General features: G+C 64.0%; 2 protein-coding genes across 2 annotated transcripts; both read left to right on the forward strand.

The window, feature by feature from the left end:
* Positions 1 to 1156: 1156 nt before the first annotated feature.
* On the forward strand, positions 1157 to 14571 carry FBF1 (Fas binding factor 1). Its single transcript, XM_068997989.1, is given in 31 exon segments — positions 1157 to 1529; positions 1532 to 1746; positions 1830 to 1907; positions 1909 to 2014; positions 2017 to 2082; positions 2282 to 2323; positions 2819 to 2879; positions 2979 to 3060; positions 3123 to 3270; positions 4748 to 4843; positions 4954 to 5071; positions 5150 to 5274; positions 5575 to 5665; positions 6667 to 7236; positions 7641 to 7680; positions 8843 to 8875; positions 9094 to 9478; positions 9608 to 9732; positions 9896 to 9993; positions 10076 to 10172; positions 10209 to 10266; positions 10716 to 10834; positions 11228 to 11350; positions 12038 to 12211; positions 12356 to 12639; positions 12755 to 12951; positions 13074 to 13168; positions 13170 to 13376; positions 13471 to 13591; positions 13778 to 13920; positions 14418 to 14571. Coding segments are annotated over 31 exon segments (4218 nt in total). The 5' UTR covers positions 1157 to 1468; the 3' UTR covers positions 14478 to 14571.
* A 581-nt stretch (positions 14572 to 15152) lies between these two features.
* On the forward strand, positions 15153 to 18448 carry LOC138100218 (acrosin-like). The gene is made up of 5 exons (XM_068997993.1): positions 15153 to 15262; positions 15586 to 15771; positions 16529 to 16773; positions 17001 to 17125; positions 18012 to 18448. The coding sequence occupies exons 1-5, from the start codon at positions 15192 to 15194 to the stop codon at positions 18279 to 18281; spliced, it is 897 nt and encodes a 298-aa protein (XP_068854094.1). The 5' UTR covers positions 15153 to 15191; the 3' UTR covers positions 18282 to 18448.
* The last annotated feature ends 5703 nt before the right edge of the window (positions 18449 to 24151 follow it).

Raw genomic sequence — 24151 nt, forward strand, 5'->3', positions numbered from 1 at the left:
CCGAGCCGGGCGTGCTCCCACCCTGAGCGTTCCGGGAGGCGGCGGGGAGGGAACCGGGAGGGAACCGGGAGCCCGGGGAGGGAACCGGGAGCCCGAGAAGCAGCGGGGAGCTCGGGAGGCAGCGGGGAGGGAGCCGGGAGGCGGCCGGGACCCCACCAGGACCTCACCGGCAGCGGGCCGGGAGCCCGGGAGGCAGCGGGACCCCGGCGGGAGCGGAGCGGGCTCAGGGCCGGGAGCGGAGCGGGGCCGGGAGCGGAGCGGGCTCAGGGCCGGGAGCGGAGCGGGGCAGGGCCGGGAGCGGAGCGGGCTCAGGGCCGGGAGCAGAGCGGAGCAGGGCCGGGAGCGGAGCGGGCTCAGGGCCGGGAGCGGAGCGGGGCAGGGCCGGGAGCGGAGCGGGCCGGGAGCGGGCTCAGGGCCGGGAGCGGAGCGGGCTCAGGGCCGGGAGCGGAGCGGAGCAGGGCCGGGAGCGGAGCGGGCTCAGGGCCGGGAGCGGAGCGGAGCAGGGCCGGGAGCGGAGCGGGCTCAGGGCCGGGAGCAGAGCGGAGCAGGGCCGGGAGCGGAGCGGGCTCAGGGCCGGGAGCGGGGCAGGGCCGGGAGCGGAGCGGGGCAGGGCCGGGAACGGAGCGGGCTCAGGGCCGGGAGCGGAGCGGGGCAGGGCCGGGAGCGGAGCGGGCTCAGGGCCGGGAGCGGGGCAGGGCCGGGAGCGGAGCGGGGCAGGGCCGGGAACGGAGCGGGCTCAGGGCCGGGAGCGGGGCAGGGCCGGGAGCGGAGCGGGGCAGGGCCGGGAACGGAGCGGGCTCAGGGCCGGGAGCGGGGCAGGGCCGGGAGCGGAGCGGGGCCGGGAGCGGAGCGGGGCCGGGAGCGGAGCAGGGCCGGGAGCGGAGCGGGCTCAGGGCCGGGAGCGGAGCGGGACCGGGCCGGGAGCGGAGCTGCTCGTGTGGGGGGAGGCCGGGAATGGGGGCAGGGATGGCGGGATGTCGCGATAGCGGGATATCGCAATATCGGGATGGCGGGATGGCAGGATATCAGGATATTGGGATGGCGGGATATCGGGCCTGTGTGGCAATATAGCGGGATATCGGGATTCTGTGGCGATACAGTGGGATGGGATATTGGGACTTTATGGCGATATAGCAGGATGGAATATCGCGATATCGGGATATCGGGATAGTGGGATTGTATGGCGATATAGAGGGATGGGATATCAGGATATCAGGATTCTGTGGCGATATAGTGGGATGGGATAACGGGATATCGGACTGTATGGGGCTATATCGGGATGGGATGTCGGGACTGTATGGCGATATATCGGGATGGGATGTCGGGTTATCAGGACTGTATGGTGATACATCGGGATGGGATGTCGGGACTGTATGGCGATATATCAGGATGTAACGTCCGACGATCGTACGAGGGTAACTGAGCCTGGATCCTGCAGGATCCCGGGTGGCAACCCAGAGCTCTTTACATGGATAAAGCCCACGACATATGGAAACCGCCGGCGATAAGGGGGAGTATCGCGACAGACGAGCCGGGGACGGCTCAGACCAGGCGCTGAGCGGGGCAGCCCCGTCGCCATGGCAGCAGGGGCCTTCCCTGAGGGAGGCGCGCGGGCAGCCCTGTCGCTATGGTAACGGTGGCCCTCCAACCAGGCGGGCAGCGGGGCAGCCTCGTTGCTATGGCAGCGGGGGCCTTCCCTTGGGTTGGCGCGCAATATGGCGGCGCCCATGCCGAGTGCGGTGCTGGGTGAGAAATGTGGGGGAAACCCCGGGACCCCCGAGCCGGGGGAGTCCCGGGACCCCAAACAGCGCCTTCCTCTCCCCCTTCAGGTGCGCGGTCGGTGCGGGGCTGACCCCGGGGCTCCCGGGGCCGGCACCGGGCGGGTGGAGCTTGGAATCACCTGGGAACCGCGGGCGGGCGGGGACGCGCCATGGTGAGTGTGGGGGGCCGGGATCCAGGCGGGATCCAGGCGGGCGCTGCACGGAAACGCGGCTTTCGTGTGGGGGAGTGCCGGGGCTTCGATTGCTCCCGAGGGGATTCGTGTTTGCCCGCAGGCTGCCAAGGCCCGGAGGCGGCTCTCAGGTGAGTGCCCTCACCTGCCCTCATCCCACCCCCTGCTCTCCAGCGGGGCTTGGATCCCTGGGAAGGCCGGGATGGAGCGGGGACGGGGGATCCAGGGGCAGGGAATGCTCCAGGCTGAGAGCGGGAGCGTTTCCCCCCTGCCGGGTGAGGGGAACCCACCGGGATCGCCCGGGATCGCCTGGGCCGTGTCCTGTTCCAGATCCCATCGGCGACGTGCTCGGGGACCTCCTGGGATCCGATGGTAAAGTGGGAGCGCTTGGCTCCCCTGGGAATGGCCTGGGATCACCTGGAGGGAACCCCCTGGGAATCCCCGGCTCTGGGATCACCTAGAGGGAATCCCTTGGGAATTCTCTGGGAATGCCTGGCCCTGGAATCACCTGGAGGGAATCCCTTGGGAATGCCCTGGGAATGCCCTGCCCTGGGATCACCTGGAAATGTCCTGGGAATGCCGTGGGATCACCTGGAGGGAATCCCCTGGGAATCCCCAGCCCTGGGATCACCTGGAGGGAATGCCCGGCCCTGGGATCACCTGGAGGGATCCCCAGCCCTGGGATCACCTGGAGGGGATCCCCTGCCCTGGGATCACCTGGAGGGATCCCCTGCCCTGGGATCACCTGGAGGGAATGCCCGGCCCTGGGATCACCTGGAGGGATCCCCTGCCCTGGGATCACCTGGAGGGATCCCCCCCCATTCCCTCCTGGAGCCGTGTCCATCCCGGTCCCTCCCTCGTTTCCAGAGGAGCCCCCAGCTCCAGCGCCCCGAGGCTCCCGGGAGCCCTTCCCGCAGGTGAGCCCCAGGTGAGCCCCTCCCTGTTCCCCGGCCCTTCCCACCCGCTGGCATCCCCCTGGCAGCACCCGGGACCCCTCCCCACGCCCCCGACCGGGGCTGTGCCTCAGGGGGGCCCCGGCTCAGCATTCCAGAGGCAAATTCCCCACGGAGAGCGGGAAATTCCCCGAGGAGGATGCGGAAGCGGCAGAGGTGAGCCGGGGCAGAATTCCCAAGGTTTTTGGGAATCCCAGCTGAGCTGCAGGTGAGAGCAGGAGCTGCCCCCTCCCCAGGAGCTGGATGAGCTGGGTGAGCTGGATGAGCTGGGTGAGCTGGATGAGCTGGATGCAGAACTCCTGGGAATGGCCAGAGCCGGGTCCAGGCCGGGGAAAGGCGCCGGGAAGGTGCTGGATCCCAAAAAAGGTACCGGGAATTCTGCTTTGCTTTTCCGTGGGGACGTTCCCGTGGGATCAGACCCCATTCCCTGTTCCCCTCAGAACCATTCCCACAGGATCAGACCCCATTCCCATGGCATCAGATCCCATTCTCTCTTACTCTCAGACCCCATTCCGTGTTCCTCTCAGACCCTATTCCCATGGGATCAGACCCCATTCCCTGTTCCCCTTAGAGCCCATTCCCATGGGATCAGACTCCATTCCCTGTTTCTCTCAGAGCCATTCCCATGGGATCAGATCCCATTCCCTGCTCTTTCCTGAGCCATTCCCATGGGATCAGACCCCATTCCCATGGGATCAGACCCCATTCCCTGTTCCCTTCAGACCCCATTCCTAAGGGATCAGACCCCATTCCCTGTTCCCTGTGGAGCCATTCCTGTGGGATCAGACCCCATTCCCTGTTCCCCTTAGAGCCCATTCCCATGGGATCAGACCCCATTCCCTGTTCCCCTCAGACCCCATTCCCATGGGATCAGACCCCATTCCCTGTTCTTTTCTGAGCCATTCCCATGGGATCAGACCCCATTCCCACAGGATCAGACCCCATTCCCATGGGATCAGACCCCATTCCCTGCTCCCCTCAGACCCCATTCCCATGGGATCATACCCCATTCCCTGTTCCCTGTGGAGCCATTCCCATGGGATCAGATCCCATTCCCTGTTCCTCTCAGACCCCATTCCCATGGGATCAGACCCCATTCCCTGTTCCCTGTGGAGCCATTCCCGTGGGATCAGATCCCATTCCCTGTTCCTCTCAGACCCCATTCCCATGGGATCAGACCCCATTCCCTGTTCCCTGTGGAGCCATTCCCATGGGATCAGACCCCATTCCCTGTTCCTCTCAGACCCCATTCCCATGGGATCAGACCCCATTCCCTGTTCCCCTTAGAGCCCATTCCCGTGGGATCAGACGCCATTCCCTGTTCCCTTCAGACCCCATTCCTAAGGGATCAGACCCCATTCCCTGTTCCCTGTGGAGCCATTCCCATGGGATCAGATCCCATTCCCTGTTCCTCTCAGACCCCATTCCCATGGGATCATACCCCATTCCCTGTTCCCTGTGGAGCCATTCCCATGGGATCAGATCCCATTCCCTGTTCCTCTCAGACCCCATTCCCATGGGATCAGACCCCATTCCGTATTCCCTGTGGAGCCATTCCCGTGGGATCAGACCCCATTCCCTGTTCCCTTCAGACCCCATTCCTAAGGGATCAGACCCCATTCCCTGTTCCCTGTGGAGCCATTCCTGTGGGATCAGACCCCATTCCCTGTTCCCCTCAGACCCCATTCCCATGGGATCAGACCGTATTCCCACAGAATCAGACCCCATTCCCACAGAATCAGACCCCACTCCCTGTTCCCAGACCCTCTCCATGAAACCCCCTCGCTCCCGCTGGGATCTCTGATTGTCCCTCCCTTCTCCCGTCCCTCCGGGGAATTCCCAGGCCCCGGGGACCCCCTGGAGAAGCCGTTCCCCGAGGAGGAGCCGGCGGGGCCGGGGAGCAGCTCCGGGAACGAGCCCGGACGGAGCAGCAGCAGCAGCGGTGAGGGGGACCCGGGGGGAACCCGGGGGGGACCCGGGGGCATTCCCAGAGCCGGCTGGGGACACCCGGGGACGTCCCAGGTGCCACCGGTGACGTTCCCCCCCCAGCTCCGGCCCCGCGACGTCCCCACGTCACCTTTGGGGACGACGTCGATGACCTGGTGGAGTCCCTGGGGCTCGGGAGCGGCGCCGACGGAGCCGGGAACGCGCAGAGGGCGCCGGGGGGGTGAGGGGACACCGGGATGGGGACGGGGACGGGGGGGGGGGTCCCGGTGCCACCCCCACCTGAGCCGGGCGTCCCCAGCCAGGGGCTCCGGAAGGGCCGCGCCGGGATCCGGGAGCTGCTGGGAGGAGGCTCCGCGGGAAAAATCCTGGAGCAGCCGGGAAGGGCGGAATTCCAGGCGGATCCCAAGGACCGGGAGCAGCCGGGTGAGCACGGCCGGGGGTGGGGGTTCCACGGAAGGTGTTCTCCAGAGGGTGAATCTCATCAGGAATTCCAAAGGAGGGTGGGACAGGTGTTCTCCAGAGGGTGAATCCAGTTAGGAATTCCAGGGGAGGGTGGGATAGGTGTTCTCCAGAGGGTGAATCCCATCAGGAATTCCAGGGGAGGATGGGACAGGTGTTCTCCAGAGGGTGAATCCCATCAGGAATTCCAGGGGAAGGTGGGACAGGTGTTCTCCAGGGCCCCATCCCATCGGGAATTGTGACTCGGGGCCGTTGTTGCGGCAGGGCCGGACGGGGACCGGGATGAGCCGGATTTTCCCTTTGGATCCTACGAGCCCTCGGTGGCCTCCGGGGCCGGGCGGAGACGGGGACCGAGGTACCCGGGGTGGCGGGAGGGAGTCCCCACCCAGCCATGTCCCCAGTGTCCCCAGTGTCCCCCAGTGTCCCTCAGTGTCCCTCAGTGTCCCCAGTATCCCCCAGTGTCCCCAGTGTCTGCAGTGTCCCCCAGTGTCCCTCATGTCCCCAGTGTCCCCTGGGTGGTCCCCAGTGTCCCCCCGTGTCCCCCCGTGTCCCCCCGTGTCCCCCAGTGGCCCCAGTATCCCCCAGTGTCCCCAGTGTCCCCCAGTGTCCCCCAGTGTCCCCCAGTGTTCCCTGGCTGGTCCCCAGTGTCCCCCAGTGTCCCTCATGTCCCCAGTGTCCCTCATGTCCCCAGTGTCCCCTGGCTGGTCCCCAGTATCCCCCAGTGTCCCCCAGTGTCCCCCAGTGTCCGCAGTGTCCCCCAGTGTCCCTCATGTCCCCAGTGTCCCCTGGCTGGTCCCCAGTGTCCCCCAGTATCCCCAGTGTCCCCCAGTGTCCCCTGGCTGGTCCCCAGTGTCCCCCAGTGTCCCCAGTGTCCCCCAGTGTCCCCAGTGTCCCCAGTTTCCCCAGTGTCCCCCAGTGTCCCCCAGTGTTCCCTGGCTGGTCCCCAGTGTCCCCAGTGTCCCCCAGTGTCCCCAGTGTCCCCAGTGTCCCCTGGCTGGTCCCCAGTGTCCCCCAGTATCCCCAGTGTCCCCCAGTGTCCCCTGGCTGGTCCCCAGTGTCCCCCAGTTTCCCCAGTGTCCCCAGTGTCCCCCAGTGTCCCCAGTGTCCCCAGTGTCCCCTGGCTGGTCCCCAGCGTCCCCTTCCTGCTGGTGTCCCCAGGGTCCCCTCACATCGGGGGTCCCCCATGTTCCCGCTGTCCCTGATGTCCCTGGGATCCCCCACAGCCGGTGTCCCCAATGTCCCCGGTGTCCCCAGGGTCCCTTGGCCGCTCCCCGATGTTCCTGGTGTCCTCGATGGCCCCTCCCATCCAGTGTTCCCAGTGTTCCCAGTGTTCCCAGTGTCCCTCTCCCCCCGCAGCTTTCCAGCTGGGAGCAGCTCCCGACGCTCCTCCGGGGCTGCCTGGCTGGGGCTGAAGGACGAGGATTTCCCGGGATTGGGATCCAAGGACGAGGATTTCCCGGGATTGGGATCCAAAGATGAGGATGTCTCGGGACTGGGACGGAAGGACAAGGATTTCCCAGGACTGGGGCAGAAGAATGAGGATTTCCCAGGACTGGGATTGAAGGACAAGGATTTCCCAGGATTGGGATCCAAGAACAAGGATTTCCCAGGATTGGGGCAGAAGAACGAGGATTTCCTGAGACTGGGACTGAAAGACAAGGATTTCCCGGGATTGGGATCCAAGGACGAGGATTTCCTGGGACTGGGACTGAAAGACAAGGATTTCCCGGGATTGGGATCCAAGGACGAGGATTTCCCGGGACTGGGATCGAAGCAGGAGGATTGCTCGGGATCGGGGGCCGATCCCGCAGGGGAGCGGGACGGGAGCTGGCTCAGCGCTGCCCTGGCACGGAGGCGATCCCAGGCCAAGGCTCCGGAGCGGAATCCGCTCCCCCCGAGGATCCCGGAGCCCCCCGGGCCCGGCAGGTAAAGGCTCCTCCCGGGAGCTCCCACCTGGCACTGGGGAACGGGTCCGGAACCCTCTCCTGGACCGGGATTCCAGCCCGGAGTGTGCCCGGGGGATGTCCCAGTCCGGGAATTCCCCCAGCTGAGCTCTTCCCACTTCCCCCTCACCCCTCCCAGTTCCCGGCAGGGGCTCCCCTGGCTCGGGTGACACCCGTGGCCCAGGTGACCACAGCGGGGGGGAGGGACCCCCGGGATGGAGGTTTGGGGTGTCCCTGTTCCTTCCAGGTGCCAAAGGTGGGATCACACGGCATGGGACAGGGTGGGACGGGTGACATGAAGTGGGTGGCTCAGGGGGCACAGGGGTGGCTTGGGGGGAGGGTCCTGTCTCCCCTCACTCTCCCTGTGGGATTCGCTTCCCCATCCAGGCTGGAGCTCTCCGTCGGGACGCGGCCCCGCGGGCAGGGGGCAGCCGGTGAGGCCTCTGTCCCCCCCACAGTGTCCCCTGTCCTGGGGAGGGGGCACCTGGGCACCCTGGGCCCTCTGGAGCGGGGGTCCCTGTGCCCGCGGGATGGTCCTGGTGGGCACCCGGCTGCTCCCGGTGCTCGGCCCCCGGGCAGAGCGGGGTCACCCATCCCTGGGCCCAGCCTGGGTGTCCCGGGAATCCCCCCAGAGGGGCAGGAAAAGCGGGATGGGCCCAGCCCTGTGCCCAGGGGATGCTGCCCTTGGGATGGGCTGGGACCTGTGGGCTGGGATCCATGGGATGGGATGGGATCCATGGGATGGGAGGGGATCCATGGGATGGAATGGGATCCATGGGATGGGATGGGATCCATGGGATGGGGTCCATGGGATGGGATGGGATCCATGGGATGGGATCCATGGGATGGGATCCATGGGATGGGATGGGCTGGGGTCCATGGGATGGGAGCGGATCCATGGGATGGAATGGGATCCATGGGATGGGATGGGCTCGGATCCGTGGGATGGGATAGGATCCATGGGATGGGATGGGATGGGATGGGATCCATGGGATGGGATGGGATCCATGGGATGGGATGGGATCCATGGGATGGGATAGGATCCATGGGATGGGATGGGACGGGATAGGATGGGATGGGATCCATGGGATGGGATGGGATCCATGGGATGGGATAGGATCCATGGGATGGGATCCATGGGATGGGATAGGATCCATGGGATGGGATCCATGGGATGGGGTCCATGGGATGGGCTGGGGTCCATGGGATGAGATGGGATCCATGGGATGGAATGTGATCCATGGGATGAGATGGGATCCATGGGATGGAATGTGATCCATGGGATGGGATGGGGTCCATGGGATGGGATGGGATCCATGGGATGGGATGGGATCCATGGGATGGGATAGGATCCATGGGATGGGATCCATGGGATGGGATGGGATCCATGGGATGGGGTCCATGGGATGGGCTGGGGTCCATGGGATGAGATGGGATCCATGGGATGGAATGTGATCCATGGGATGGGATGCATGGGCTGGGCTGGGATCCATGGGCTGGGATCCATGGGCTGGGATGGTTCGGGATGGTTCCGTTCCCGCTGCCGAGTCCAAGTGACCGATGGGTGCCGTTTTCCATCCCCGGCAGAGCGGGAGGTGCCGGGTCCTGCCGCGCCCGCTCAGGTGGGTGCCGGGGCAGGAGCGGGGAGGGGTCCCTGGGGATCCCCCCGGAATGGGGGCTGGGCATGGATCAGCATTGCTGGGGGAGGGGGCTGCCCTTCCCAGGCAGCATCCAGGGAGGTGCCAGGAGCATCCCGGTCTCCCCACAGGTGGGGCCAGGGGCTCTCCCAGCCCAGCCTTGCCAGGAGCATCCAGGAGCTCTCCCATCCCGGCCCCGCCAGGAGCATCCGGAGACTCCTCCAGCCCAGCCCCGCCAGGAGAATCCCCGAGCTCTCCCATCCTGGCTCTGCCCGGAGGATCCAGGGCCTCTCCGATCCCAACCCCGCCAGGAGGATCCAGGGCCTCTCCGATCCCAGCCCCGCCAGGAGGATCCAGGGGCTCTCCCATCCCAGCCCCTCCAGAAGGATCCAGGGGCTCTCCGATCCCATCCACGCCAGGAGGATCCAGGGGCTCTCCGATCCCATCCACGCCAGGAGGATCCAGGGGCTCTCCGATCCCATCCACGCCAGGAGGATCCAGGGGCTCTCCGATCCCATCCACACCAGGAGGATCCAGGGGCTCTCCGATCCCGTCCACACCAGGAGGATCCAGGGGCTCTCCCATCCCGTCCACACCAGGAGGATCCAGGGGCTCTCCGATCCCATCCACGCCAGGAGGATCCAGGGGCTCTCCGATCCCATCCACGCCAGGAGGATCCAGGGGCTCTCCCATCCCAGCCCCTCCAGAAGGATCCAGGGGCTCTCCCATCCCATCCCCGCCAGGATTCCCAAGGTCTCCAGTCCCATCCATGCCAGGAGCATCCCGGCTGTGGGATCGCCCTGCGCAGCCTCCAGGCCCGGGTGGAGGAGCTGGAAAACCAGGTGGGGACTGAGGGGTCACCTGTGGGTGCCACCAGGGTCACCCGTGGCACCCCGGGGCAGGAGAAGGGGCCGCGTCCCCCGCTCCGAACGGCTCCGGGGGATGGGGAAGCCGGAGCAGCTCCGTCCCCAGGGTGGCACCTGGAGCTCGTCCCGCTCGCGGCAGGTCCGGGCGCTGGAGCTGGAGCGGGCGCAGCAGGGACTGCTCCTGGAGGGTCTCCAGAGGCAGCAGCAGCACCTGGATCTCCTGGAGAGCTCCCACAGGTAACAGGTTCCCACCTGTGCTCCCAGCTCGCTGCTCACCTCCCTGGGCTGGGCTGGATTCTTCCCGATCCATCCTGGGCAGGAGCCAGGGAAAGGTGGAGGAGCAGCAGGAGAGGCCACGGCAGGAGAAGGAGCAGCTGATGGCTCAGATCCCATCCCGGAGCCAGGACACATCCCAGGCTCACCACACATCCCAGGCTCACCCCACATCCCAGGATCGCCCCAGATGCCAGGATCACCCCAGATCCCAGGAGCAGGATGAGCAGCTCGCAGGTAAATTCCCTTCAGGTGCATCATTCCAGTGGGACCCTCTGCTCCATCCCAACGGCATCAGAGCTGATCCCGTGGAATCCAAACGGTCCTGGGACAAATCCGGCCCTCGTGCTGTCCAGAAGGAGCCCTGTAGGTCCCTGTTCCATCTCTCCTGCGGGATTTCCTGAGTGGAGGCTCCGCTGGGTCCGAGTGTCCAGCGGCGCTCGGACCGGGGCTCAGCTCTGTCCAGGACTCCCACCAGCCCCAGAACACAGGGAAAAGCTGCCCCCGCTGAGGCAGAGGCCGGGAGCCAAGTCCTGCCTTCCACGGGCAGATCCCACGGCGGGATCTCCCTTCTCCCTGTCCTGGGGCTGCGGAGCACGAGCCCGGGGGGATCTCGGTGCGGGATTTCCGTGTGGATGAGGGCGGGTCCCGCCTGCTGCATCCCGCGATCCCCCTGCCTCTGCCAGCGCTCCGGGACAGGCTGTGCCAGCAGCAGCGGGATGCGGAGCGGGAGCAGAGCCGGCTCCAGGAGGCCGTGGCCGACTTGGAGACCAGGCTGGGAGAGCGGGAGCAGCTCCTGGAGCAGGTGAGGGGCCCTACCTCAGAGCTGTGGCCATGTCCTGGAGCTGTGTCCGTGTCCCCTGTCCCTGCCTGTGTCCCGTGTCCATGCCCGGCAGGAGGGGCTCCCTGCCCAGACCCCTCCTGGAGCTGTGTCCATGTCCCGTGTCCCTGTCCAGACTCCTCCTGGAGCTGTGTCTGTGTCTGTGTCCCTGCTCCATGTCCATGCCCAGATCCCTCCTGGAGCTGTGTCCATGTCCCGTGTCCCTGTCCAGACTCCTCCTGGAACTGTGTCTGTGTCCCATGTCCCTGCCCTGTGTCCCTGCTCGTGTCCCTGCCCTGTGTCCCGTGTCCGTGCCCATGCCCGGCAGGAGGGGCTCCCTGCCCAGACCCCTCCTGGAGCTGCCCTGTCCGGCCCCAGGAGCGCCGCAGGGCCGCGGCCGAGCGCTCCAAGGCGGATTCGCTGCGGGATGCGCTGGAGGAGCAGCGCCGGCTCACGGCACAGCTGCTGTCCATGGAGAGAGCGGCGCTGGACGAGGCCAAGGTGAGCGGGGACGCGGCTCCAGGTGCTCCCGGGAATCCGAACAGGGATGGGCTGCAGCTTCCCGAGGGAATCGCCGGGGATTCCCATGGAATGCACGCCTGGGGCTGGAACCGCCCTCCGGGAGTGACTGGGATGAGGCTTGGAACCGGCTGGGGGGAGCTGGGCTGGGAAAAGGACTTGGAACCAGCCGGGATAGGAACGGGACTGGAAAAGGGGCTCAGAACCAGCCAGGATAGGAGCGGGACTGGGAAAGGGGCTCGGAACCAGCTGGGATAGGAACGGGACTGGGAAAGGGGCTCGGAACCAGCCAGGATAGGAACGGGACTGGAAAAGGGGCTCAGAACCAGCTGGGATAGGAACGGGACTGGAAAAGGGGCTCGGAACCAGCCAGGATAGGAACGGGACTGGGAAAGGGGCTCAGAACCAGCCGGGATAGGAACAGGACTGGGAAAGGGGCTCAGAACCAGCCGGGATAGGAGCGGGACTGGGAAAGGGGCTCGGAACCAGCCGAGTTGGAACAGGGCCGGGGGCTGGAAGGGGCTCAGAACAGGCCAGGTCGAGCCCACTGGGTGCCCACCCGGGGCCGGAGCTCCCCGGCTGGACGCAGCCTCTGGAAGCGGCAGGGCCGGGCCAAAGGAGGGAAGACCCTCCGGGAAGCGGTGCCTGGAGCTGTCCCTCGGCCCCCAGGGCGCGTGGCTGGAGGAGCAGCGGGCAGAGCTCCGGGATCGCTCCGAGGAGCGGCGGCGGCTGGCGGCCGCCTGGGCCGAGTTCCACGCCCGGGAGCGGCTGAGCCAGGAGCGGGCGGAGCGGGACGAGGAGCGGGCCCTGAGCATGGACTCGGCCCTGAGGAGCCTGGCCAAGGTCCCCGATGCCCTGCCCGGGGTCCCTCCCGCGGGGTGGCGGCACGGGCGGGGTCCCACAGGGCCGGGGCTCTCCCGTCCCTCGGGAAGCTGCGACTGTGCGGGACGGCGCCGGTGACGCTCGGTGTCGCCGGGCCCGTCCCAGGAGCAGGCGGAGCTGAAGTTCCGCAGCCGGGAGCTGAGGTGCAAGGAGGAGCAGCTGGCGAGGGACAGGGAGGAGCTGGAGGAGGCCTGGCGGGAGCTGCGGCTGGAGAAGGAGAAGGCTCTCCGGGCCGAGCAGCGCCTGCGGGAGCGCGAGGAGCAGATCCACGCCCTGGCCGAGGTAAGCGGAGCATCCACGCTGGAATGCCCGGTCGGGAGCAGGGCCGGGGCTCCGCGTCCCTCCGGAGCCGCGAGGGGCCGGGCGCTGCCCGGGTGCCGTTCCCCGGTGCTGTTCCCTTGTCCCGGTGCCATTCCCCTGTCCCGGTGCCGTTCCCCGGTGCTGTTCCCCTGTCCCGGTGCTGTTCCCTTGTCCCGGTGCTGTTCCCTTGTCCCGGTGCTGTTCCCCGGTGCCGTTCCCCTGTCCCGGTGCTGTTCCCTTGTCCCGGTGCCGTTCCCTTGTCCCGGTGCTGTTCCCTTGTCCCGGTGCTGTTCCCTTGTCCCGGTGCTGTTCCCCGGTGCCGTTCCCCTGTCCCGGTGCCGTTCCCCTGTCCCGGTGCCGTTCCCCGGTGCCGTTCCCTTGTCCCGGTGCCGTTCCCCTGTCCTGGTGCCGTTCCCCGGTGCCGTTCCCTTGTCCCGGTGCCGTTCCCCTGTCCTGGTGCTGTTCCCCGGTGCTGTTCCCCTGTCCTGGTGCCGTTCCCTGGTGCCGTTCCCTGGTGCCGTTCCCTGGTGCCGTTCCCCTGTCCCGGTGCCGTTCCCCTGTCCCGGTGCTGTTCCCTTGTCCCGGTGCCATTCCCCTGTCCTGGTGCCATTCCCCTGTCCTGGTGCCGTTCCCTGGTGCCGTTCCCCTGTCCCGGTGCCATTCCCCTGTCCCAGTGCCATTCCCGCAGCGCTCGGCACGGGAGCACCAGGACGGGGAGCGGGCGCTGTGGGAAGCGCGGAGCGTCCGGGCCGAGCACCGGGATCGGCTCCAGGCCCTGCAGGAACAGCTGGAGGAGCTGAGGCAGCAGGAGCAGCGTCTGCACCAGGCAAATCCCTCCTTCCCCAGCCCGGGGCGGGCGCGCCGGGAGCCGGAGCCTTTCCCGACGGCGCCTCTCGCTCCCTTTTCCCGGCGCGGGGCAGGACCGGCTGAGCCTGGCGCGGCAGAGGGAGCAGCTGCAGCAGCTCCGGGATGAGCTGGCCCCCGGCGGCGCGGGGACACTGCCGGCGACAGCCCCCGCCAACGGGCTGGGCAGCGCCCTGGGTGAGGCTCCTGCGCCGGGATCGGCCCTCCGGGCACGTTCCGGGCTGGTTTCGTCGGGATCCTGGCGCTGTGGAGCTGCTCCGGGCTCGCAGGCGCTGCCCAGGGTGCGAGGGAGGTGGGGAGGAGGTGGGAAGGCCCTGCCGGGGGGCTGCAGGGACAGGGCTGCTCCGCTGTCTCCGTCTGCAGCTGCCCCGGTGGCTCCCGGCGCCCAGGGGCTCCTTGCCAGGTTCCTGCCTCCCGTGGGGATGTTCCTGGGGGACAGCGGGGACCCCCTGGCCTCGGCCGCGCTCTACGGACACCTCCTGCTGCTCAAGCACCGCGCCCAGATGGTGAGGGGAGAGCGGTGGAGGGGCTGGGGAGCGGCCCCAGAGGGGCTGGGGAGTGGCCCCAGAGGGGCTGGAGGTGGCCAGGTGGGAGCTGGAAGGGGCTCGGAAGCCGTTGGGTGGGAAGAGGGCTGGGAGAGGGGCTCAGAAACAGCTGGGTGGGAATTGGAACAGTCTTGGAAGTGGCCAGGTGGGAACTGGGCTGGGAAAGGGGCTCGGAACCGTCTGGGGAAAGGGGTTTGGAACCTTCTGAGTGGGTGCTGGAAGGGGCTTGGAACCCAGCAGGGTGGGAACGGGGCTGGGAACGGGCCTTGGAACCAGCTGGAAGGGGCTCAGCACCAACCAGGTGAGGGCTGGGATGGGTTTGGAACCAGCCGGGTGGGATCTGGAAAGGGTTTGGAACCGGCCCGGTGGGAGCAGGGCTGGAAAAGAGGCTCAGAACCTGCTGGGAGGGGCTCGGAAGCGGCTGGGTGGGCTCACCCCGTCCCTGTGCTGCTCCTCAGGACCACGATTTCCTGGAGAACGAGCGCATCTTCCTGGAGTCCCTGAAGAAACGGCCCTAAGGGCCCCCCTGCATCCCTCGGGATCTCCGTGCCTGGAGCCTCCCACGCCCGGCGTTTATTTACAAACAAATAAAAGTATTTTTGTAAAAATAAACTCTGCTGAGGAACTTATCCTGCAATTCCCGGAGGGCTGGGAATGTTGGGATCCGTCCCTGTGGGCCGTGGAGCGTCCGGCCTCTCCCTCGGGACACCCCGAGTTATCCCAGCCCTGCCCTGGGGTCGTCCCACGCCTCCCACGGGATTTTTTGGGATCTTCTCCTGTGCAATCTGTGCTGGGCTTGCCCCGTTCCCTGCTCCGAGCGGGCAGCGGCGCTGCTCCGTTCCTGTCCACAGCGAGAGAGGCGCCGGGCAGGGTTCAAGGGCTTTAAACTGCCCGAGACAAGGCGCAGGTGGCATCCGGGGAGAAATTCCAGCCTGCGAGGCGCTGGGATGGAGCTCCAGCGCGGCTGCCCCATCCCTGGCACTGCCCGAGGCCGGCTTGGAGGGGCCTCGGAGCCTCCCGGGGCGGTGACAGGGGCGGAACCCACGGGAGCGCGGCTTCTTCTCCAGCCGTTCCACGGCTCTGTCACCGTCGCAGCGCAGCAGCGGGGCCGCTCTGTGACATCAGCCCCGGGCGGGGCTCGGGGGGCGCCGGGGACCGGAGGGGACCGGAGGGAACCGGAGGGGACCGGAGGGGACGCGCTGGGCTCTGGCCGCTGTCACGGTGTCGCCACGATGGCTCCGCTGTGGCTCCTCGTCCTGCTGGCCCTGGCCGTGCCCTGCTGGGGCACCTGGGACACCTGCGAGTAGGTGACCCTTGCCCGGAGCTGGGCACCTTTTGGGGGATCCCTGAGGGTCCCCAGTGGTCACGGGGAGGGTCACAGCCCCCTGTCTGTGCCAGGTGCTGGCACAGCTGGTCAGGTACCAAATGGGGGGACAGATTTGGCCCTGGGGGGGGTCCCTGTGCCCCCTGACAGTGCCCAGTGCTGGCACAGCGGTCAGGCACAACCAGGGGGGACAGTCACAGCCCGGGGGGGGGGTCCCTGCCCCCGTGCCAGGGGTCCCTGTGCCCCCTGACAGTGCCAGGCGCTGGCACAGTGCCCGGGCAGTGACGCGTCCGCGCTTCCAGGGGCACCTGCGGGCTCCGGCCCATGGCCGAGGAGTTCGGGAGCGGCGCCGGGGCCGTGGCCGGGGCCTGGCCGGGCCTCGCCAGCATCCAGGACCCGCGCAGGGCCGGCAGCGGCCACGTCTGCGGGGGGACCCTCGTCACCCCCGGCTGGGTCCTCACGGCCGCGCGCTGCTTCCTCCGCACCGGGTGAGCGGGGCCGCGGAACGGGACGGGCCGGGAATGGCCGGGATCAGCTGGGATTAACCGGGATGGTCCGGGATCAACCGGGATCAACCGGGATGCTGCTGGGATTGCTTCGGGATGCTCCGGGATGTGCCAGGATTCTCCCGGGATGCCCCTGGGATTGCTCCGGGATGTGCCGGGATTGCTCCGGGATGCTCCGGGATGTGCCGGGATTCTCCTGGGATGCCCCCGGGATTGCTCCAGGATTGCTCCAGGATGCTCCCGGGATGCTCCGGGATGTGCCAGGATTCTCCCGGGATCCTCTGGGATGTGCCGGGATGCTCCGGGATGTGCTGGGATTCTGCCGGGATGCCCCCGGATGCTTCGGGATGTGCCGGGATTGCTCCGGGATGTGCCGGGATTCTCCCGGGATGCCCCCGGGATGCTCCCGGGATGTGCCGGGATGTGCCGGGATTCTCCCGGGATGCTCCGGGATGTGCTGGGATTCTCCTGGGATGCCCCCGGGATGTGCCTGGATTGCTCCGGGATGCTCCGGGATGTGCCGGGATTCTCCCGGAATGCCCCCGGGATTGCTCCGGGATGCTGCGGGATGCTCCGGGATGTGCCCGGATGCCCCCGGGATCCTCTGGGATGTGCCGGGATGCTCCAGGATGTTCTGGGATTCTCCCGGAATGCCCCCGGATGCTCCGGGATGTGCCGGGATTGCTCCGGGGTGCTCCGGCCGGGCTCTGCTCCCTCTCACCCACCCGCGTCTCCCCAGGAATGTCAGCACGTGGCGCGTGGTCCTGGGGGCTTCCGACCTGAGCGACCCCGGCCCCGAGGCGCAGGTGCGGCAGGTGCGGCGGCTGCGGGAGCACCGGGAGCTGGACGTGGCGCTGCTGGAGCTGGAGCGGCCCGTGGAGTGCAGCGATTACGTCCAGCTCGGCTGCGTGCCCGAGGCGCGGCTGCGGCCGGGCGAGCTCCGAGCCTGCTACGTCGGGGGCTGGGGCTCCACCGCGGGCACGGGTGAGTGCCAGGGGGGCCTCGACGCCAGGCTGGGATCTCACCACGGTCTCAGGCGTGCCGCGTGTGTCCCAGGGGTCAGCCGGGCTCCCTGGGACGTGGTCTGGGGTCCCAGCACGGCCACAGGTGTGTCCCAGGTGTGTCCCGAGGCCGGGCTGGGGTCCCACAGCCTCAGGTGTGTCCCGGGGCGGGGCGGGGCAGGCGCGGGGGTCTCACGGTCGCGCCCCCAGCCCAGGCCCCGCGGGAGGTGCTGCACGAGGCCCAGGTTCGGCTGCTCGGCCCCGAGCTCTGCGGCAGCGGCGGCGGGGCCCGGCTGTGCGCGGAGCACTCGCGGGGCGGCTCCCGCACCTGCCAGGTGAGAGCTGCGGGAGACCCCGCCCGGCGAGACCCCGCCCCGGGACCCCCGGCCCGTTCCCGGTCCCGAGGCTGCCGACCCCTTCCCCTTCCCCATCCGTGCTCTGTGTCCCAGGGCCGCTGTCCCCTTCCCGCTCTCCATCCCTGTCCTGGGGCTGCCTCTCCCTCTTCCCCACGGGTGTCCCATGTCCCGGGGCTGCCGCCCCCTTCCCCTCCCACTTCCCCGTCCGTGTCTCACGTCCCGGGGCTGCCGTCCTGATCCCTTTTCCCAGACATTTCCCGTGTCCCGGGTCCACCGTCCCCTTCCCCAACCGTGTCCCGTGTCCTGGGGCTGCTTTCCCCTTTCCCTTTCCCTTTCCCCTTTCCCTTTCCCTTTCCCTTTCCCTTTCCCTTTCCCTTTCCCTTTCCCTTTCTTTTTCCCTTACCCTTTCCCTTTCCCTTTCCCTTCCCCTTCCCCTTCCCCTTCCCCTTCCCCTTCCCCTTCCCCTTCCCCTTCCTCCTTCCCCTTCCCCTTCCCCTTCCTCCTTCCCCTTCCTCCTTCCCCTTCCCCTTCCCCTTCCCCTTCCCCTTCCCCTTCCCCTTCCCCTTCCCCTTCCCCTTCCCCTTCCCCTTCCCCTTCCCCTTCCCCTTCCTCCCCTTCCCCTTCCTCCCCTTCCCCTTCCCCTTCCCCTTCCCCTTCCCCTTCCCCTTCCCCTTCCCCTTCCCCTTCCCCTTCCCCTTCCCTTCCCTCTCCCCTTCCCCTTCCCTCTCCCCTTCCCCTTCCCCAGGCCGCCCTCCAGACCCCGCGCCGCCCCTTCCCGGTGCCCCCGCCCGTTTCCCAGCCCGGATCTGGGCTCTCCGGACTCCGGGCAGCTGCAGCCCGCCCTGAGCCCCCGTCCCCCCCGCAGGGGGACAGCGGGGGTCCCCTGGTGTGCCGGGACCCCGACTCGGACCAGTTCTGGATCGTGGGGGTGACGAGCTGGGGCCGGGGCTGCGTCTTCACCCCCACGTGGCACTTCAGCCGCTGGCTCCTGCAGCAGCTGGGATCGCGCGGAGCCGCCCCCGAGGCCCCCGGGACCCCCGGCTTGGACGCGCCGGCCGCCGCCAGCCCCGTGCTGCTGCGGTTCTTCACCGTGGTGCGGGAGCTGCTCCGCTTCCTGCGGGACGCCGCGGGCTGAGCCGCGCCGGGCGGGCGGGGGCTCCAGGGACGCTCCAGGGACGGGCATTCCCCGGAGTCCCGGACCTTGGGTGGACAATTCCCGAGACCCCCGGGTGTCCCTTTCCCGAGGGGCAGCCCCCGGCCGCCACATCCCGCCCGCGCTGCCCCCCTTTCCCTCCTCCCCATTCCGGCAGCGATGTTGGAATAAAATTCCCCGTTTTGGCGATTTTCCGCGTTTTCAGCCCCGTAGGAACGGCCCCGGGGAAGGGCTGGAAGCGGCCTGGGAGGGGGGCAGGGGGCACAGGGGACTCGAGGGGGCGAGGTCCGGGCTGTGACACCTCCCCCCCGGTCCGTCTGTCCTTCCTGGGGGGCTCCTGAGGGCCGTGGGGGGTCCCTGAGGGTCCTCAGGGTCAAGGAGAGGGGTGGGAGGGGGGGTGAGCAGCAGGCTCCAAATCCATCTGTTCTCCTTGGGGGGAGATGGCCAAGGGGGGCTCGGAGGGCCCTTAAGGGTGACCAGGGAGTCCCATGGGGTGACTGGGGGGATCCCAGAGGCGACTGGGAGAACCCCAAGGGTGACTGGAGGCATCCTGGGGGATCCCGGGGGTGACTGGGAGGTCCCGGGTGGTCGCCAGGAACTACTGGGGGAGTCTTGGGGGTACCCCAAGGGTTTCTGGGGAGGTTTCAGGGGGTCCCCAGGAATGACCGAAGGGTCTTGGGGTGTCTGGTGAAAGGAGCAGGAGAACCAGCAAGCGGCTCAAGGGCGGGGGCCGTGGGCAGAATTTTGGGTTCTTTGATCTGGGACTCTCATGGCGGCCAGAGCCAGACGGGCTCGGTCTGTCCAGCGGGGGCAGAGGGAGCCGTGAACGGGCAGGACTCCCTGAGAGGGCTTTAAACCACGCTGGAAGGGCGAGGGGATGTGTTCTGGTTTGGCCAAATTTAGAAATATATCCTCTGAGTGAAGGCACAACCACCCCTCCTCCCCCAGGTTCGGGAAAAAATAAATTTTCCTCGAAGGAAAGTGAAGGAGATAAAACTATTTATTTACCAAACACACGGGAAAAGGAAAATAATGCTAAATTATAAAATCTCTCGCTGTGGAGGAAAAACCTGGGGAAGTGTCAGAGTCCTCCCTTTGGTCTCCTTGGAGCTGGGGCTTGGCCCAGGCCCAGGCCCTCTGTGCCCAGTGGAAAGTCCTCCTGATGTGTTCTGATGTTACAGCAATCAAGCAGTCCAGTAGAAAAGGGAGAAAATCCAAAATTCTAGGGAAGGAAAAATTCAACTCTCGGTCTCTCTCTGGAGAACAAAGCAGCTGAACCACTGGCCAAAAAACCTGTCCTCGGGGAAAAAGCAAGCCGGGTGCTTCCTCCCTCCCCTGCCTCTGCTGGGAAACCAATTGCTGTCTGTGTGTGACCTTGAACAAGCTGCAAACTGCTTTGAAAAAGTTTTGCTCAGTTTTTTCCTTCCCCCTCTCAGGCTCAGTTTAGAGGCACAGAAAGGCACAGGAATTAATTTCTGGGCATAGGCAGCGATTTGGGATACACATCACAAAGTCACCCCAGGACAGGATGCGACCAGGCTGTCCAGGAAGGAGCCCACGGGGGCGAGGTCAGCGGCGCTGCAGAGGGACAGGGACACTGACCACTCGCCGGACAGGACAGCAGCAAAGCCGTGGTGGGACGGCTCGCGTGACCAGAGCGCTGCAGGGGATGGCTACAAGGTCCTCAGCAGGGACAGGAGAGGGAGAAGAGGTGGAGGGGCGGCTCTGGGTGTCGGGGAGGCTCTGGGTGCCGTGGAAATTGAGATTGACGACGATAAAGTCGAGTTCCTGTGGGTGAGAGCCAGGGGAAGGCCAACAAGGCCGACATCCCGGCGGGGGTGTGGGATAGATCACCCAGCCAGGATGAAGAGGTGGGTGAATTATTCCAGGATCACCAGCCCTTGCTCCTGTAGGAGACTTTAACCTGCCAGAGATCTGCTGGAACTCAGCGGAGAAGGGGCAGTCCGGGAGGTTCTTGGGGTGTGTGCAGGATGTCTCGGTTTGAAAGACAGGTGTCTGCTAAGGAAGGCAGAAGCCTCCCTTGGAGTGGCAGATATAACCCCTTTCCCTCTGAGTTATTATAATTTTGAAATCAAGGGTCTTTAGGCAAAGATGTGGGAAATAGGAATAACAGTTCTTTACTATATATATATATATATATATATAACCAGTCAAACAAAACAACAACAACTATGCCAGTAACAGCAAACACAAACCCAGTCCCAGCCTTCTCGGCTGTCAGGCCCTTTCCCCTCGGGTGCAGTTCCGCTCGCAGCCGGCAGGGGCGCTGGCGGCTCCCGGTGAGCAGGGCAGGTGCGATGGTTCTCCCGCGGCTGCAGGGGGCGCTCCGGAGCGAGTTCGGGGAGCACGCGGCTGCTTTGGTGCCCTGGGATCCCGGGGAAGGATGGAACAAAGGAGCTCCACAAACCGGTGGGCAGCTGGTCCCGGGTTCCCGGAAACAGCAGGCTGGACTGGTAGGCTGGAGCGGCAGGCACAAACACAAATCCCGGGTGGCAGACGAGATGTATCCAAAAGGGGAACCCCCCGGGGCTCCAGGCAGGCAGGGTGAGCACGGCTACAACGCAGCGAAGGCTCGAAGCAGCAGCGGGGCAGGGCGGCCGCAGCCCAGGCTCCAGCAGGGCAGGGAAAGCAGCTTTGGGATCCCCGGTGTTGTTTCCAGCAGAAAGGAAAGACGCCGAAAACGGGAACCAGCAGCTCCTTTCTCTGCACCTTCTCCCTCCAGACGCTGAGAACGAACTGAACTGCCCGCCAGGTGAGAACAAAAGCCTGGCCGGGCCCTTTTGTCTTTCTTAAGTATGGCTATTTATCTCCTAGCAACATGCTATGGGAAAAAATTCCTTTAACAGAAAAAAACCTAGGACTAAACTAAAACCCCAACACAGGACAACTTCACTTCTCCTCACGGCTGGTGAGCGAGCCCAGCAGGGCAGGGACTGAGCCCGAGAAGGGCTGGTGGGACATGGGGAGGTCGGAGACCCTCTGGGGCACAGTGACCATAGGAGAAAGGCTCAGGAAGGATGTCTGGACTTGAGGCAGCTCTCTTGAAAGCTGTTTATTGCATAGGCGGAGTTACAGCAGCTCAGGGTATCCAGAGCCAGCCCTACAGCTGCCAGCTCCAGCTGTAGGCGTTCCTGAAGCCACTTTCTGTTCAAGTTACAAAGCATTTTATGCTTTTCTTTGCTGAGTATCTTAACACATAACAACCAATAAGCACCATACACAGCACCTTGACATTTGCCTATAGCCTATCATAGCTACTACCGTCACCATATTACGGTCATTATTATCCAATTGTGAGAAAAGAGATAACTCTTAGTTAAATAAAAAATTAATTTATTGAAAACAGAAAAATTGAAAAATTACAGAAATTAGAAAAATATAAGAATTGGGGATCCTATGGCTCGGTAGATGGATGCCCCAGGAGCACAGGGATCTGAGAGCTTCTGGCTGGGACAGCACTGGACCTCAGGTAGAGAAAAAAGAACTTACAGTGCTGGGCTGGCTTTTGGCTGGTCCAAAAGCAAAAAAATTACTAAAGGCTCCTCAATAGGAGTAGGCTTTTAATGCCCAGCACTGACATCCACCACAGCGAGCCTGCAGAGGACTCTCTCCCTCTCTGTGTCCGAACTTTTTGAAGCCTCTATCGTTGTTTTACAGCGCCTTTGCCCCGCCCCCAGCCCGCCCCTTCGGTTTAAAGCGATCGATGCTTTCCCTTTGATAGATCATCTCAGCCCACCAATGGCGCAGCGTTGTCAGAGGGGTGGTATCAGTTGAGATAAGGGTGCTAAAATGCCCTCCTTAAAATTCAGGTTGCCACGGAGCTTGCCTGCAGGGTGATGGCAATGGGGCTAAAAATTGCTGGCTGTTAGAACTGGGGTTTTTGGAGTTAGCCTTGGAACCAAAGTGCGAGTAAAAACACCTAAAAAAATATTAAAATGCATCCAACACATCTTAAAACACTTGTAAAAGTACACAGTAAACACGGGAAAGATAACTCTTGTGGTGTACAGGTGGTTTGAAGTTTGAAAAGGGAGCATAAGTTGGGGATTTTTAACTGGGGAATTTTTAACTGGGAAGGGTGCAACTCTCTTAATAAACTACTTTGAACAATTGAAAACACTGATAATGGAACTTGATTTCTGTACCTGGGCTGATGGGTTAATTTTAACATTCAATTTAAAAATATTTAACTCAGAATTAATTCATTAAGGCACTTAATATGCAAAGACCAAGCACAATTAGGGATTTCATGTATGACACCAATCACAGGAGTAAGTTACAATTTAAGCTTACAGTGGAAAATTCTCAGACCTCTCTTTTTCTTGCTACATCGACATTTCTTGTTTGCCTGCCATATCTCTCTTTTTGGTAAAAACATGTTTTCTATTTACTTATGTTCTTCTTGAGACTTATTTACTTGATGAAAAACATGTCTTTGTAATCACATAACCTTTGTCCTAATCATAAAAATCTCCTTCCAACTCATCCCCAACCTTTGCCTTCTCAGCTATTCAGTGCTCAGCGTTTGAGCAAAACATCTTTTACTCTATATCAAAACTTGCTTTCATTTCTCTCTTGATAGGAATGAAATGGCCAATCAAAATTTATAAAGAAATGACATTTATTATGCGACTGAAATATCGGTTTCAAAAGCCACGATCGAGAAAAGCAGCTCCGAGCCCGGCGTCGGAGCTGGGTGAACACGCATAGATCTGATCTCTATCGCACCAGACATCCCAAGTTCACGCCTGCCGCTTTGGCTGGTCCCTTCTTATACAGTTTTTGGGTGAAGTCCGAATTAATTCTATTCTTCTCGTATTCATGAAGTTTTCCTGTCCTGGAGTTGGGCTGCACAAAGCCTTTCCTGGGTCTGATGAATCGTCCATCCTGGGTGATGAGTGGGTCATTTCTGCTGATGGATGGGCCACCTCTGGTTCCTGGAACAGTTATTTTTAGTTCCTGGAATGTCCAATTCCTTATCAGATGAGATGTAGATACCAGAAGGTGTTGATCAAATCGTCATAGTGCAAATGTCCCGGTGATAAGATCCAACCCCACCGAGGTCGAATCCTCACTTATTGTGAGAGAACTTCTTTTGGTGGTGTGAAATTTTTCTCTCAGCCAAGCTGGTGGGGGGGGTTTGAAACTTTGTCTCTACATGGTCTGATTGCATTCTAGTTTTATATATAACAGCACGAATTACATACTTTATTTATAACATCTCTCATCCCCAGTTTCTACATTCAGAGATCTTTCTGCCAAGCCTCCATACCTGTGACACTTTCTTACCAAACTTTCACCCTCCCCAACAAGCGACCATGAAACAATCGAGTTCTCAATATTCGGTGAACCAAGGAGAGGCATCAACAAAACCTCCCCACTGGATTTCCGGAGGGCAGACTCAGGAGAGTGACTGGGAGGGTTCCTTGGGGAGGAACAGAGGGGGCCGGGAAGGGTGGGATTCCAGGACAGAAATCTCGAAGGAGCACGAACAGACTGTCCCCCTGGGCTGAAAGATGAAAACAACCAGCCTGGGTGGGCAAGGAGCTTTAGGAGGAACCAAGGGAGAAAAAGAGGCTGCAAGACCTTTGGAAGGAGGGTCAGGTACTGCAGGAAGAGCTCGAGGGAGGGCACGCAGGAAAAAGCCAGAGGGGCAGAAGCCCAGTGAGGACTCGGTCTGGCCACGCCTGGGCGGGACCGTGAAAAACATTTTTGTAAAGGCGTGAAGGGCAAAAGGAGGGGCAAGGAGAGCCTCCATGCTCTGCTAGATGGGGGAGGGAGCTCAGTAACTGCAGATGGGGAAAAGGCTGAGCGACTTAACCCCTTCTTTG

The sequence above is a fragment of the Aphelocoma coerulescens genome, chromosome 30, assembly GCF_041296385.1.
Source record: "Aphelocoma coerulescens isolate FSJ_1873_10779 chromosome 30, UR_Acoe_1.0, whole genome shotgun sequence".
Taxonomy (NCBI): domain Eukaryota; kingdom Metazoa; phylum Chordata; class Aves; order Passeriformes; family Corvidae; genus Aphelocoma; species Aphelocoma coerulescens.